At 42.8% G+C, this 16,642-nt stretch overlaps 2 protein-coding genes across 2 annotated transcripts; one reads left to right on the top strand and one right to left on the bottom strand.

Moving 5' to 3' along the window:
• The first annotated feature begins 462 nt into the window (after nt 1–462).
• On the top strand, nt 463–16,465 carry Rme-8 (receptor mediated endocytosis 8). The gene is made up of 37 exons (XM_065487104.1): nt 463–599; nt 874–955; nt 1,483–1,615; nt 4,958–5,125; nt 5,183–5,401; nt 5,456–5,610; nt 5,755–5,887; nt 5,945–6,063; nt 6,118–6,367; nt 6,424–6,596; nt 6,800–7,007; nt 7,120–7,275; nt 7,330–7,584; nt 7,644–7,829; nt 7,884–8,102; nt 8,158–8,423; nt 8,480–8,642; nt 8,715–8,860; nt 8,911–9,031; nt 9,088–9,576; nt 9,805–9,941; nt 9,997–10,198; nt 10,256–10,447; nt 10,505–10,640; nt 10,701–10,885; nt 10,940–11,131; nt 11,326–11,505; nt 11,559–11,786; nt 11,844–12,083; nt 12,194–12,338; nt 12,405–12,662; nt 12,840–13,125; nt 14,667–14,883; nt 14,933–15,124; nt 15,185–15,328; nt 15,426–15,663; nt 15,720–16,465. The coding sequence occupies exons 2-37, from the start codon at nt 885–887 to the stop codon at nt 15,824–15,826; spliced, it is 6,909 nt and encodes a 2,302-aa protein (XP_065343176.1). The 5' UTR covers nt 463–599; nt 874–884; the 3' UTR covers nt 15,827–16,465.
• On the bottom strand, nt 1,681–4,457 carry LOC135941510 (myosin-1B-like). Its single transcript, XM_065487105.1, has 7 exons — nt 4,176–4,457; nt 3,758–4,095; nt 3,357–3,699; nt 3,072–3,295; nt 2,388–2,899; nt 2,166–2,331; nt 1,681–2,002 (listed from the first exon to the last, which is right to left on the bottom strand). The coding sequence occupies exons 1-7, from the start codon at nt 4,368–4,370 to the stop codon at nt 1,723–1,725; spliced, it is 2,058 nt and encodes a 685-aa protein (XP_065343177.1). The 5' UTR covers nt 4,371–4,457; the 3' UTR covers nt 1,681–1,722.
• Nucleotides 16,466–16,642: the final 177 nt, after the last annotated feature.

The following is a 16,642-nucleotide window of genomic DNA, read 5'->3' as shown; positions in this document are numbered from 1 at the left end:
GTCACATTTGAAACATGAAATTTAAAACAAAATTAGAGCAGAGGGTATAAAGTGACTATGTATTATTGTAAATAAATATTTAAGCTTATGAGAATTTTTGAAGTGAAATTTTGCACATAAAAAACGGTTTTTATTATATTATGGTAGTGGAACTGAAATTTATTGATAAATCGCGAAATCGTTTGGTGTGTATGTAATTTTTTATATTAAAACTTTGCGCTTTCGCAAGGGAAAGTGTGCCGATAAAATAATGCTTTAGAGCAAAATGAAAATCTATGAGTGTTTGTGTTCTGGTTTAGAAGGAGTTGAGGCTCACTTTATTATTGTTTTTATTTGTTAATCGTGGCAAAACAAAAACAGCAAAAATGAGCTGGCTTTGAATCACTTTCGCGCGCTTCATAAAGCTACGTGATCCTGCTGTTTTGCGTCATGCTGCGAATAGTGACGAAAACAAAGGAGCTGTCGGGTCGGGTGCGGGATCCGCCCCCTTGGTAGGCAAGTTGACAGATGCTCGAGCAACAACTTGACTTGTAATCAGAGTTGGGTGTGCGGATTTTACGCCAATTCGAGCTGCTTTCGTCCCGATCGCGCCATTCATGGTAAGTCAGCAACATGTGTAAGACAACAGGGTACATGTCCCGTTGACCAATCACAAATGTAGTGGTGTTGGCGTTCGAAGGGAGCTAAAAATCCGGACCGGAGGACAGCAAGGGCGAATGAGCCGCTGCATCGACGAGGTCTTTGAACTAGTGTTGTAGTACTCCTCAAGTGACACCCACCCCCTAGTCGTCATACAAACATTACACGCATTTTGAAATTATTGTTCCTTGTTCGTTCGGCTTAAAATGATGTTCCTCGAATGGCTGTTCTCAGGTGGTTCGGAGATGATTCCTGTCAAGGATAACGAAGACGAGTCCTGCTTCCTCGTCACCAAGCACTCGCCATGGCGTGGGAAGTACGTAAAATAATCTCACACTCAAATTGCTCTTGTTGTTTTTCACTTGAAAAATTATCGCCATCAATTTAAGGCTAACAACAGTGCTTGTGCTGACTGTGTTGCACTCGCAGCTGATCACATGTCAATAACTGCGTTTTGCATTTTGCTCCTAGGGCATATTTTTCCTAGGTATTTTTTCGTTCGATGGATTTGGCTTTTAGGTATATTTATTTACATTTAAACAAAATGCTATAGTATTAATAAAAATTATTTTTTGATGGCTTTTGTTTTGAAATATTACTACAGCTATTGTGAAAACAGATAATACAATACTTTCATAATCTAACCTAGAAATATACTTTTGACTTTAATTTAATCCTTATCCTAATCACTTTGAAAACTCACATTACATATGTTAACATAAAATAAGTTTTTAGTTAGCCCTTCAATATTCACCAATTATTATTACTTCCAATTTTACAGAGTATTTTTTACTATTACGTGAAACATTTTATACATTAACAAGCCTCTTGGTTTGTTTCCAGATACAAGCGAATATTTTCCATTGGCACTGCTGGGGTGACAACTTACAACCCCACCAACATGGAAATCACCAATCGGTGGCCATACAGCGACTTCATGGGCGCCTTGCCTGGACCAAACGCCAACCATGGCCAGGTGAGTCTCGCATGACTCTTCATTTGAAATACATAGTTTTCTGTAGCAATGAAAATATATAGTACTGAATTTTGTATTGTCTTTATTTTGATGACAAAATGTGACTTTCATCCCTTGTTGGGGGGCTTGGCAGAGGATCCTTCTTTTAGCGCGTCAATCTTGCTCTGGTCACTGCGCAAAATATTCTCCATCTGAGAAGCAGCGTCCTGCATTCTGTAGGACACCTTTGTGTGGGGTATGCCAGCCAGGTTCTCCATCGTAGCAATTAGTTTTTCTTGGGGAGCATTCCACCCCAGTTGCTGCATACTCTGCTTCACTTCCGCCGCCTTCTGCTGCAGCACCATCCTCAGGCCTTCCTCATTGTGGGCTCCTCCGGCAGGAGAAGAACTACAAATAATATTTATCATTGAGTGAATTTAGCTAGAATAATATTTTACTAATTTTATGAAGTTTTGATTTTTTTTAACTCTGACAAAATGTGTTCAAGATATACTAGGAATAAAATTCTCTCATTTATATTACTAACTAAAAAAACACGAAGGGTGCTAACCTGGTGTCCCTCTCATTTCTTTTAATCTCCTCGGTGTTACTAATTGTTTGGACGTCAAACTCGGATGGTGTGACTCCCAGTTTCTTGAGCTGCTGTTCAAGATCATACTCTTCTTTGCTGACTGAAGCTAGTTTGTTCTTTAAAGCGGCCACTTCTTGCTCCACTCCTGCAGAGTTAGAAGGTTGCAGGAATGACTGAGCATTGCTGGCATTAAATTCTTACCTTCAAGAACCACTCTGACCTGAGCCTCCTGCTCTTCAGCGGCTCTCATCGCATCGTCCAACTGCGCAACGATGACGGCGAGCTTGTAGTCTTTCTTTTCCATCTCAACCTGAGCCTTGGTTTCCAAGAGCTTGGCGTCCAGGTCGGTCAGCTCCCTATTGCTTCTGACGCCGAGTCGCTGGATGCGTTCCCTTACCAGGTTGATTTCAAACTCGTGGTCCTTGTTGGTGTCCTGGCCAAAGAGATTGAGTTCCTCCTCGACCCTAGTAAAGTACCGCTCGGTGGCCTCAAGCTCCTGCTTGCACGAGTCCCTGACCACTTCCAGAGTCTTCTCCAGGGCCGCGAGCTCCTCGCCCAGCTCCTCCTTGCGCTGCTCACGTTCCTCGCGCTCGCGACGCGCTCTCTCAGCGGCAGCCGATTGGTAGAGCATCGAGTTTCTGCGCGCTAGCTGTGTTTGTGCTTGAATGTTTACGCTCAAACGCTGTGACTGCTTGCGAACTTCATTGAGTTTTCTGTAGAAGTGGAAAATCAAATCAAATAGTGGGACATTTTGGATCGTAACAATGATTATTATAAAAAATGTTGGTTGTTTAAATTTGAGCTATGATGACTACCAATTTTTAAATTAGTTCTTGTCTCTGTAACTTGCCATTGTAGAAAATTAAATGAGATATTCGCACTTACTTTTCCATCTCGCGTTCATACTCCGCAGTCTGAGCAGCGATGCGATCGCACTCTCCGCGTATTTCAGCGCAATTGGCGATCAACTGATGCAGTTCTTCGAGTTTGTTCTTACGAATTCTCTCAAGGGATTCTTGCTCGTCGACCGCCTCGGCTAACTCATGTGTTAACTTTGAGTTCCTCGACTTCTCCTCAGACAACTGCTTGCGAATTTGTTCTCGTTTCGCCTAAGACCACAAACAAAAGTTGCTCACACAATAACTCGTAGAAAGTCAACAACATATTTACCTGAAGGGTAGCGTACTGCCTGTTGTGCAGCGAGACGTTGCGTTTGTTGTCAGCCACCTTGAGCTCAAAGCTGGCAAGGTTGTCGCTGTTGGCCAGCTGCTGGATCTGCTCAATGCTCGCGTCCAACTCTTTTGTTGCTCGAGTGATGGCTTTTCTCTCGTCGGCGAACTTCTGGAACTCGCGCATCAGAGCCTCACAGTCGTCATTCACCTCGCTGATCCGCTCCATCTGCTCGCGGCGCTCTTCCATGTATCGGTTCTTCTCGGCCTTGGCTTGGTTGTGCGCGCGTTGCACTTCCTTCAGGCCGGCGATGTCCTTCTCAATATCCTGCTTGTACTTGGCCCTAGAGAACAAATTAACCACTTTTAACACTTTTGACCTAACTACCCCAGTCAACGCACCTCAGGGCCTCCAGCTCTTTGACCATTCGCTCTCGGTGGCCAGCAATGTTGTTGCTACGTTCGTCAATGTCCGCCTTGTAATTTGAGATCGCCTCCTGGAACTCGTTGATCATAGTGGTGTCCTGCTCGACCTTGCGCACCAGCAAACCGAGGTCGCCAGATTTCTTCAGCTGCTTCTCGCGCTGCAACTGCGCCAGTTGACTGTCCAGAGGGCCGACACTCTCGACCAGCAGGCGGATTCCCGTCTTAAGATTGCCAATTGCCCTGTCCTTTTCCCTCACGACGTCGTTGAAATTTTCCACGGTCGCCTTCAGCTTGGCCAGTTGGCTTTCGTAAACCTGATGAACCCAGAATTCGTGAAAAAAATTCAAGCAACGGAAATTCTAACAAAAGAATTTTTAAAAAATTCGGAATTTACTTGCAAATCCTTAATCATCTTTTTTCTCTGGCTTTCCTCGCTAACGATATTTCGTGGGTCTTCCTCAGAGGCTAGCTGGTCCATGGTACTGGATGGAAGGTCAGCGTCATTGCTGTTGCCAAGCACCCTTGGGTTGAAAGTCACAGTCGTCGTGCTCGAAATATTCAATTTTGAACGCGAATCGGATCTCTCCATTTTTCGAAAATCAAGAATTTTCAGCACCACCGAGAATTTTCAACTGAACTGTTCAAAGATTCTTGCAAATGTGACTGTTTTTGATTTTTTAAATGATTATCTCTGTTGCAGTTCTTATTGTTGCTTGAAGAAACTATGTAATGATATATTATGCACTTTGGCCCTCTTCTTTCATTTGTTACATTGGGGATTGTTGATCTTGTTCTTATTGTTAATATAAACAATTTATTATATCCACGTACACAGGGAGCTCCACATATGTATGTAGTATTTGTGTGTTGATCACATGAATCATCATCAGTCAGGCACTTGTCAAAAATTTTTATCTTATCTACAATTATGTTGTTATTTTATATACAAAAATGTATGGACGAAAAATAAATTTTTCATGAGTGGGGCCGTAGATTACATTGTGGCACCATCAAGATTGGGTTCTGAATGAATGAGTCAACGTTTCTGACAGCATGGACTACTCTGATTTCATTTAATGTTACGCAATATCATCTTGAAAAGAAAATGCTAAATATAAACAAATCGCTTCAGGACTACTTAAAAAAATAAATAAAAACTACCCTCTCTACTTTCAGTCAAACGGAAATGGTCTTGGTGGCGAATTTACGATAGCAGTGCGTAGCGAGAAAAACAAAAAAGACTCTATGAGGTTTAGCACCGAGTTTCGAGCGGACCTGTTGACAGACCTGCTTGTGCACAGGCACCATTTTTTAGGCGCTGAAAAACAGAAGGATCCTTCTAGTGTAAGTAATTTATTTTTCTTCACTGCAAAATGGGACACTCTCACTATTGGAACACAGAGCTATCCAGCATCTAAGCTCCACTGGTCAGGCATCAACCTGCCTGTGACCCTGACTGTGGCCCCAGCTGGTCTGGAGCAGAGGGACGTGACAAGCAACGCTTTGCTCGCCTATTACCCTTACAAGGAAATCGCGGGTTTGAGAAAGGTCAACAACTGCCCTGGCTGCCATGGGTCCAATGAGGCTTGGGCCGTCGAAATCAAGCAGACTGGCAGAATGGTGCCGCTTAAGATTAACTTCAAGTTAAAACATATTTAAACTGCGGTGTTGCAGCATTTGTTCGTGTGTTCAGACTGGGCTGGAATCAAGCAGAAGATGGTCAAGTATGCCCTTCAGTACTTGGGATTGACTCTGGTAGTAACCAGCAGCCAGCCGGAGGCGTCAATTGAGTGGGAAAACTGGAACAGTGCTAGATTAGGAAAATTTAGGTTTGCAATTCCAAAGCATAACAAAATAGCATGCTACTTTCCTTGATCAGTCAAAATTTACCTTCCAATTTTCTTTGAGTTTGTTGCATCTTTCTTAAAATTATGTAATTTTATTCAAAATACTCAAATGATGAATAATTGCAGTAGTGACGATAGTCTGACTCCAATTGGAGAATACAATGTGATGAAAACATCGTCAAGACATAGTGAGCCAGTGAGACGAGTACTATGTCTTTCTGAGCAATGTCTCATTGACCGAGATCTGCAAACGTTGCAAGTAATTGCTGATTTGCTATACAATTAGAACAAAGTATTGAGATCATGGGTTTTGTAGATCTGTAGCATAGCGCCATTGGAAAGGATATTTTGCTTAGTGCGGCCAAGGGAATCGGCGCAGAATTTTACAGTTCAGTTTGACAATGGGCAGAGCAAGAAATACGCGTGCCATGAAAGGTATAATTTCTAAAAACTAATGTAAATAGAACTGAGGAGTTTAGTGTAATTCAGGGACGCTGTTTTGGCCTCTTTGCTGGACACAATCAAGGCAGCAGGGAACCGCAACGTTCACGTGTCAACCAATGGGACCGCCAGAGGCATGCGTTGGCTGCCATTGTGGGCCATGATTGATGAAGAGACGGAGAAAATGGTCTTAAAATTAATTCAGCCGCCACTCTGCGACAAGCCGTACGCTGAGCTGCTGGAACGGTTCAATGCCAATGTGCCTTACAACGGCTTAGCCCATATCACAGCCCCGACGGTAATTTGCATCATGCGGGCAAAATAAAAATATTCTTCCCGTTTGTACATTTGCAGGGCATTTTTGGAGAGAATAAAGACAAACAGGTCACCAGCGCGCTGGAGACTATAATGATGAAAGAAGGGGACATTTCAACCATTCCGCTGACAGAGCTGGAAGTGCAGTTCCACACGCTTAGACGACTCTTAGCTTGCAGAGTTGGCTACTGCTCATTCACCACTTTGCCAGGGTGTGTATGAAAAAGCTATTATTGGTGCATGGAAATCATATAAAATGCGACCAGGTTCTAATTTTTCGTTTGGTTCTCTTTTTTTCTTAAATGAAACCAGGACTGACAATGAGGGGTAAAGTTATCCCTAATGTATTAATATATTTAGTTTTGTTGTTTCCTGTCAAGTTGTCACCGATATTGACAGAACATCAATCTTGCAGACTAAGAGAAAACATTGGCATGCGGGTAGTGAAATCTCTTCGTCGGGGAGATGAGTCGGTAGCTCAGCTCGCTTTGGAGTTGGTGTGCGCACTTATGGTGCCACTGCATCAAGCATGGGACATTCGACAAGAACAGCTGAACAAGGCATCTCTGCTTTCGAGTCCAAAGTTCCTAGCCAGCCTTCTGGATATGTGGGCAGGACATGTGGTATGCAAAAGCTTGTTTGAGTAGATCTGTTGAGTAGTTGATGGAAAAAATAAAAAAATAAATCTGATTTTGATTGTAACGCGAAATTAAGACAGTTGATTAACGTTTCCAGACACGAGGAACTGGCGCCCTTGTGGTGGCTGCCATGCTGGATGTCCTGACCTTCGCCCTGTGCGTTCCTTACTCTGAAACGACTTCAGCTGCCCACTTTGACCAGCTGCTTGGAGCCTTGGCTGAAAGAGGACGCTGCCTCTACAAATTATTTCAAGTATGATCAGCAGTCTCGTTGTGGCTTTATTGGTATGATTGTTTGGATTTGCAGCATCCTTGCTTAGCAATCGTGAGGGGCGCAGGGCTTTGCATGAAGGCGCTGGTGGAGGAGGGCAGCGCAGAGGTTGGCGCTAAAATGCAACAACTGGCTCTGACAGAAGGGGCCCTGCCTCGCCATCTGCACAGTGCCTTTTACCTGACAGACACTGAGCCCAGAATTATGGCTCTCAGACAGCTCTCGCGGCAGCTGGTTGCTCTGTGGTGTGTCAACAATGATGAAGCCAATGACTTGCTGAAGAGAATATTGGTATTCATATTTGCCTTACACCTGGCTTGCATATAAACCATTTGAAATCACGATTTTAGCCACATGGCTTGCTGAACTGGTTAGAGTCAGATGAGAAAGTAGTTGAGTCAAGTGAGGACCATTTAAACACCAGAGATAATCTCAAACTCGTGATCGATGACATGGAGTCACTGAAACCAAAGGGAGTTCAAAAAATGGGACTGACTGTCCAGAAGAACTTGAAAGTTGTAGAGCGTCATGTTGAGGTATTTTACCATTTTTCCATCATAGTACCGTCGCATAACTGCTCTTATTCCCAGCACGCCCTTCAACATTGGGGTGCGAGAATGGGTTTGGAGAGACTTGAGAGGATTGGCGTGAGCGGCGGAATGGTTGAAATCACTGACACAAGCAATTTGCCCAAGCCGGTGGCGCTGAGACTGAGAAGGGAGTTGGTCAAGTCTACTGCCAACTGGCCGCTGCTTTACTCAAAATTCTGGCATGATCACGCACAGCCTGATCTGATCTGGAATCACAGAGTAAATGTTATATGATTTTGATTTAAACTTGACTAAAAATTTATATTTTTATTAGACTCGTGAAGAGTTACGAGAGGCTCTGAAGCAGGAGCTGGCCAATTTTTCTTCGGAAGCTGACTTCACTGCGTCAACAATGGCAGACGCCGAAAATATTCATATATCTTGGAACTACAGAGAATTTGAAGTTAATTACGCAAGTTTGGCAGACGAAATTAAAATTGGCGACTACTACTTGCGTCTTCTCCTCGAAAGAGACCACGAGGCAACCCTTCAAGCCAGTCTTGGAGAGGGGATAGCAGTTGGTTCTGGAATCAAGAAGGCGTAAGATTAATGGGATTATTCGTCTTTTGAATTTCAAGCTAATTATTTGCTATCAGGTCAAAGCTGTTTACTGAGCTGTACCACCGCTTCCTGCTGAGCCCCACAAGAGCTGACATGCGAGCAATGTGCCTTCAAGCGATGTCGATTGTCTATGGACAACACTACGAGGAGCTGAAGCCCTTTTCAGACATGAAGTTCCTTGTTGCAATGCTAGACAAAGTGAGGAACAAACAGCTTGCCATGAAACAAAAACGTTGCAAAATTTCAATGCGTTCTTTGTGTATTTTTAAGAGTGTTGAAAAACCTGAGAGAGATAGGATTGTGTTGTTCCTTCGACAGCTGGTGCGCCAGAAGTCCAATTGTCAGTTAATGCTAGATGCTGGCGTGGTCAAGAGTTTAATTGACCTTGTAACACTGTCTCACCTGCACACCAACAGGTTTGTTTCCAGCTTTGTGTCAATAACATGCACTTAAATGCCTTTCCCAGGGCTATGGTTCCATCCCAGAGCAATGTTTTGGAATCTGGACCAGGCATGACCAGAGACCAGGAAAAAGAGTGGTATTATGAAGTGAACAATGTAAGAGCAGGGCCCGTTAGCTTCAAAACGGTAATGAAATATAACTTTTCCCACTATCAGAATCGCTAATTTGACTTCTGGTTCAGCTGAAAGAGTTGTATAGTGCCCAAACAATAACAAACAAGACCAAGTGCTGGGCGCAGGGGATGGAGTCGTGGCGTTTCCTGCAACAAGTGCCTCAACTCAAGTGGAGCCTTATCGCTCGCGGAGAAGCTGTGATGGATGAAAGCCAACTGGCCCACCTGGCGCTAGGCATTTTGATCCAACTTAGCGAGTACTCGCCTTCTCGAGAGGCGGACGGTTCCATCATCAGACCGCTGCCTAGAGTAAAGAGGGAGCTTTCTGACCAGAGCTGCCTGCCGCACGTCGTCCAGTTACTGCTCACCTTTGATCCTAAAATTGTCGAGAGCGTGGCTACGCTCCTTCACTCTGTCATGGCTGACAATCCGGCTGCCACCAGACTCTACCTCACTGGCGCATTTTACTTAGTGCTCATGTACACTGGCTCCAATGTCCTGCCAATCGCGCGATTCCTCTCCGCAACACACACCCTTCAGGCCAGCAGCAGAGTGCAGGTAAGAAGTAAAAAACAATTAATTTAGTTGTGAATCCATTTAGTGACAGAATCCATTTTCATGCATGACACATACATCAAACGATTGTTCTTAAAATTTACCCTCAGAATGATAGTGCATATAGACAAAAATACGAGTTAATCGTAAGAAATTTAAAATAATACAATACTACAGCTTTATCAAAATTTTACATAAATGCAAGTATTTACACGTTAATAAATTTCTCAGGGAACTGGGAGCATTTTGTCTCCCTTATTGCCCGACGCTATGGTCCACTTCCTAATCAACCATGGACCAGAAAAATTTGCGGAGACTTTCCTTGGAGAATTTGACACTCCAGAAGCAATCTGGAGCTCTGAAATGAGGTATCCAACAAATTGAATAATTTTGTCAATTTTCTTACGCAATTTTTTTTTGCAGGCGGCATTTGTGCGAGAGACTAGCAGCCCATTTGGCGGACTTCTCGCCCAGACTCTCGTCCAATACCAGAGCTATTTACTCGCACTGTGCCATTCCAGAGGTCCAGTATCCTCAGCTGGACCGAGAACTATTCTGCGGGTCGTTTTACCTGCGCCACCTCTGTGATGAAATCAAGTTTCCCAATTGGCCCATTCCTGAACCGGTATTGAGTTTTTGCCCTACGCTTAAGCTGCAGTTTTCATAATGTCCTGTGTTTCAGGTTTCGCTTCTTAGAGACGTGTTATTGCTGTGGAAGAGAGAGGTAGAAAAGAAACCTCCAGCCATGTCAACAGCCGACGCCCTGCGGGAACTGGGAATAACTGACACGGAAAATGTTCAAGAGGCAGAAATTAGGAAGGCGTACTTTGTAAACGCTCAAAAGTTCCACCCTGACAAAAACCCAGCAGGAAGGGTTAGATTTTGTTCACTAAAATTGTCAAGTTGCTTAGCAATGGGCCTGTTTCTGTAGGAACGGTTTGAAGCCGTCAATAAAGCTTATGAGTTCCTGTGCAGCAAAGATTCCAGAGACTTATCAGGACCAAATCCAGAAAACATAGTCCTAATTTTAAGAACGCAAAGCATCCTATTCCGGAGATACAAACAAGGTGTGCTGCTTCGTCAACATTTTCTGTTGTGGCTTTATCAAGCCAACATTATTTTTCCAGAGTTGTCTCCATACAAATACGCAGGCTACCCGCAACTAATCAAGACCATCAAAATGGAGACCGGTGATGAAGCCCTATTTTCTAAGCAGACGCCCCTGCTTGCCAGTGCCAGTGAACTTGCCTTTTACACGGTGGATTGCTCTTCTCTGAATGCAGAAGAACTGAGACGCGAGGGTGGAATTGATGTGAGACATTGATTTCAATAAATGGAGGGTTCTTTTAACACATATTCTTCACAGTCCCTGCTGGAAGCACTGTCCAGGTGCGTGGCTGTTCTGAGCAAAAGCTCTAAACCGCAAGATGTGGCTGTCAGAGTGTGTTGCAACGTAGTGCAAACTCTTGGAGTCTGTGCTAAGTCCCAAGCATGCAGAGACAAAATGGTAGAGCTGCCTCGTCTTGTCTGGGAACTCTGTAGTATTCTCCATTGGCAGGTACGCTGATTATCAATAAAATTTAAGAACCTTAATTTTTATATCACTTATGGTCTTATTGTGGAAATATAATGCCATATTTTCAGTTGGGTAATAAAATAAATCTGTGTCTTGAATTATCCAATCACAAACTGGTTTACTTTTCGAAAAGCTAGAAGTCAACCTTACTAATAGGAATAATTTTCATGTTGCAGCATTTGATTGAGTTGGCCTGCCACACATCTGCATGCATTGCTTCCTTGGCTGCCGATTCGATTCTGCAAATGGCCCTAGTCCAGACAGGCGCTATGTGGCCTGCCTTGAGAGCGATTTTTGGCTATGATTACACTCTAGAGGAAGGTGGCGTCACCCAAGCTGAGAGCTCTAACAATCAGGTAAGTTAAAATTCTCTACAATCATCATGCCAAACAGGAAAAATCCCTTGCAGGCTTTGGAAAATCGCTTGGCGCGATTGTCACTTCGCGTGTGCGGAGCCCTCAGTGGTTTCCCCCCACCGTCACCTACATCTAGTCAGCCGCCGAAGGAAATCGGCAAAAGCAGAGGCGACGAAGTCAAGAAAGAGACCTACCCTGTCAACAAGGTGGCCCAAACATGTCTGGAAAGACTGCTCACGCCCTACATCGCTCATCAACTGCATGGAGACAACCCTGACGAAGTAAACTTGCACAGGAAACTTTGATGAGACGCTTGCTATATCTTGTATTTCACGCAGATCCTTAAAATTCTGAACAGCAATATTGAGAACCCATACCTGATCTGGGACAATGGCACCAGAGCCCAACTTAACGACTTCGTTGAACAACAAAGAACAACACGGCGCGACCCCAATGATCCCATCGACCCGTCTGTTGATCTCGCACCAGAGTTTGATTTCTCAGCACACTCGGACGAGCTCATAATTGGAGGTGTCTTCATCCGCATCTACAATGAGCAGCCATCCTTTATTATCCAGGTATGAGAAATAAAATATATCGCCTATATCGTGTTTGTTAGTTAATTTTGAATATAAAATGTACACTTGGATTCTTTTGATATTTGAATTAAATTGGCAAAATTTTCCAGAAACCAAAAGGATTTGTTCTGGAGCTCCTTGAGTACTTGAGAAACCAGTCAAAGAAGTTGCAGTCAGTCCCTCCTGAGGACAAAATACACGTGCATTCACACATGGCCTTGCAATCCCTGGCAAACGTGCTAAAGGGTAATCCTGGTGAGTACCTCCGTCCACTGTAGAGAGGCGAATCCCGAATCCAATACATTGTAATTTGTATCGTAGGAGTGGAGCTTCAGTTGATCGGACACTTCAAGCTGCTGTCCTGGCTGCTGGTGATACCGCGTTTGCAGCCTGATTGCTTGAGAGTGCTCAACACTGCGTGTTCAAACCAAGAGTGCGTCAATGACCTAGCCGTGTCAGAAATTATGCACCACATTCTCTTGACCTTGCTCGGAGAGGAGGAAAGCGTGACCCCTTGTCTAGATTGTCTGCACGCCCTTGCTTCTTCGCCAAAAGCAGTAAAAGAAGCTCTGGCTAAAGGTATACAATCTATCACAAAACTGAGCTCTGTAATTTAAAAGCACAACTGATCAACCGTGTTAATGTTGAAGACAAATTTAATATTTGAATTTATTTGTATGCTTGCAACAGTACAGCAACTGAAACATCATCATCCACCATTTTAAACTGAGGAGTTAATTTGAGAAAATTTCGCAGGTGCTGTGCTGCATTTGCTGTGCCTTTTCTGCAATTCGAACAACTCTGAAGAGGTGAGAGGACGAACAGCTGAACTGATTTCAAGGCTTTCGGCCGACCGACTCTCGGGTCCGAGGGTGAAACTAGTGCTCTCTCGCTTTCTGCCTGCCTCGTTGTCTGACATGATCCTAGCTACGCCTAGAATGGCGATGGCGCTGTATGATGGAAACCACGAAAATCCCGAACTAGTCTGGGGAACTGACCAGAGAACTTCGCTTGAGAGACATCTCAAGGAACTACAACAGGAGTTAGTCTGGCCTCGTTTTTTAATCAATATGATTAGACATCTGAGCCGCCCGCATTTTGATCGGCGGCTGGCTTTCCGGCTCCGAGCCGTCAATACAGACATCGGCGGCTGGCTGGCAAAATTTCATCGGCTCGGCTGGCGGCTGGCTTGCAGCCGGCTCATGTGCTTTTTAAGACTGCATAACTCAAAAATCGCAACTAACAACTTACACGCGATGCGTATAACACGCTGTAAACTGCAGCGATCGCAAAAACCCGCATTTTTCCGGAAAAAAACAAACTGCATTGCTAAAAAATATTTTAGAGTTTTTTTAATGAAATTTTGCGTTTTTTTTCTGAATCACATGCATTTTTATAGAACTTCAAAAATGCTCATGATGCTGGATGACCAAAAGTAGGGATTTTTAAAAAATCGGTGGGTTAATTCCTCTGAAAGACCGAAAATTTTAACACTCAAGAGTCATCGTAATTTTCCAAAATTTCTGACTTTTGACACGGAATGTGACCATTTTTGGGTTTTTCGAAAAAAATGCAGAAAAACCTAAATCTGGAGGATTTTACCGCTGGTATTATACGCAAAAAATAGTGGTTAATTTTTGCACATTGCAAAATTGGGGAGCCCTGGTAAGCTATAAGTATGCTATAAAATGGACCACAAAGTAATGTTAAAATTAAGTTTTTTGTATTACATTTTTGTTTTTCCTTTCAAATGGCCATAATTTAAGTTTATATTTTAGGAATGAAGAAGCAATGAAATTTTAAGATGAAAGAAGCGAATTAGGCGGGAAATCAGTTTTCATATTGGAAAAACACGTTGCGAACAGGGTTCGCCAATTTCAAAATGCGCAAAAAATCAGCTGGCAACAAACCCACAGTTTTGGGGTCTCCCGCATTTTTCAGATTTTAACCCCTAAAAGTCATATTTCGCGCCGTAAAAAGCTGAAATTTTGGAAATTTGCGATGATCGAAGAGTCAAAATGTTTAGACTCTTAGTGAAACAATCAGTGGCTTTTATACTGATTTTGTAAAAATCCCTGTTTTTTGTTATCCATCATGAGAATTTTCCATAAAAATGCATGTGTTATTTAAAAAAATGCTCTAAATTGCAGAAAAAACGCTTAAAACAGTTTTTTGCACATTGGGGGGTTTTTTCCGAAAAAATTGCGGTTTTGCGGAGGAAAAATGCGGTTGCAAGTTACATAAATTTGCAACTTACAAGAAAAACAGCGTTTTTTAAGACAGTCGACTTACTGAGTACAAACTACTTCAGAAAAAATTTCCATGAAACAGAGAACGGTGCTAAGTTTTTTTTAGCTTTGGGGCACGTGATATGAAAAATGGAAAAGATAAAAATTATGGGTGGCTGGCTGGCGCGGCTCAGCTGGCTGAGCCGATTAAAGGTCGGCGGCTGGCGGCTCGAGAAAATGACCGGCTGAGTCGGCTGGCGCGGCGCGGCGCGGCTGGCTCTGATGTCTAAATATGATTCTTATTTTTTTTATTTAAAATTCTATAAACTTCTTGTAATTAACTTTCGCTCTTTAGGTTCTCAAAGAGGCAGAGGTTGGACGGCAAGGCTGAGTGGAAATCGCCAGACACCGATTTTAACTATCAAGTAGATCAGTCAGACGAGCTGGTAGTCGGTGGAGTTTACTTGAGATTGTTCTCAACCAACCCTGGATGGAGTCTCAAGAGACCTAAGCATTTCTTGGGAGAGCTGTTAGATACTACCATTGACCTGATGTCCAGAGAGTCAGGAGAGGTATTTAATAAATCTCTTGGGACTTTCAAAATTTTAATCGCCTTTTTAGAGTTCCAAAATGGACCTGGCCATAGTTTCGCTAGTGAGCCTCCTGGCCACCCAACCAAAGCTCGCAGACGTCCTTCCAAGTCTGGGCCACATGCCCAAGTTAGTTCAAACTCTGGTCAGCTGTGTCAACAAAGGCAACAATCAGGCGACAATTGGTGCCGTAAAAGTGTTCCTGCACCTTTCAAAGAGTCAAGTACGCAGTACAGAAATTTGAGCAATGTGTGATGTATTAATAATGATAAATAAATCGCAGGGCTGTGTTGAAGCACTCCGAAACACTGACTGCGTTTCTGCTCTCAAGTTGGCCATGCAGAAGTACCCTCAGGCTCAGGGACCGGCGTGCGAGACCTTGGGTAACTGGTTCAGTGCAATGGGGTCAGAACCTATTGTGAGACAGGTAATCCTTAAATTTTAAGACTGGCTTATTTATTTTTTCTCATTTCTTGGTAAAATACCTGCGGCTTGAGCTAATCTAGCACTTCTTTATTTTTCAGGCTGTACAAATCGAGCTAGTGCCATACTTGCTAGGGCTGCTGCAGTCATCGTCATCGGTGCTGTCGCCTGCGCACAAGGCGCACCTGGTGCACGCCCTCAAGGCCCTGAGGAACACAAGCAACCCTCAGCTAGCAGAGAAAATCGCAGCCATGCTGGACAAGTGTCCTGGCTGGGCAGAGTTTAGAGACCAGAAACACGACCTATTCTTGGGAGGCCCAAACGAACAAAAATACTTAGGTTTGTTAGGCCTGACTTAAATTTTAATCGTCCTTTAACGTTGCGTTTGTTTGCAGAAGCGCCATCAGGCATGATGGGATACCTGACAGACGGCCGAGGAACAGCCAATTTGCCCGATCAGCCACCACCCCTTCTGTCACCAACCGAGAGTTCACCGAGGTAGTGATGGACGACAACTGTGTGAGAGGGAATTGCAAATTTATTTAACAATTAGTCACTTGCTCATTCCCTGATTTTTTTCCTGATATTTCCATCGTTTCAATGTTCACAATAAACATTTAGTTAAATTTTAATTTCTATCCAACAAATCTTTAGTCCTCATTCCAATCGCATTAATTTATAGACAACCTCTACAACAGAGTGAATAATAGTTCTCCCGGTTTTCCAGTTTTACTCCTTATTTGAAATTCTCCAACCTGATATACAAGTGGTTTGGAAATTGAAAATGTTATTATGGTTTCAACAGTCATTTTATACTAATGGTTCTAATGAATTATTCTGTTAAGAGACCCAATTTTTATTTTTAAATTTTCTAACTTATCACTGAAAAGTAAAATTTTACATTCCAAATTGTTAAAAATTTCGTTCAGATGGTTATAATTTGTCCTTTTTAAGACATTGATGTATAATTTTTGTGCTCAAAGTTACAAAATAAATCCCAAATTTTTAAAATGTGCAAAAAAGTGAGAAGAAAGGCAGATTGACAAGAGACTATTCTTTACGTACTTCAACCTGTATGATATACTATGTAAGATTAAATTAAGTAAGGAATAAACGGAATAAACAATTAATTACAAAATGAGATAGTAATTTAATTCTGCGCACAGCATAATACAAATCAATTTTATAATATAATGCTTTTAGTATATTTTACAATGTAAGTGATTAATGAAAAAAATAAGTAAAACGGTCAAAATCATATAAATGTCCAAATTTTCGTACGACTGCTGAGAAAATAATAATTGCTTAAATTATGGCA

Source organism: Cloeon dipterum, chromosome 3 (genome assembly GCF_949628265.1).
Source record: "Cloeon dipterum chromosome 3, ieCloDipt1.1, whole genome shotgun sequence".
Lineage (NCBI taxonomy): Eukaryota > Metazoa > Arthropoda > Insecta > Ephemeroptera > Baetidae > Cloeon > Cloeon dipterum.
The sequence above is the reverse complement of the archived record's forward strand: the minus strand, read 5'-3'. Positions and strand labels throughout refer to the sequence as shown.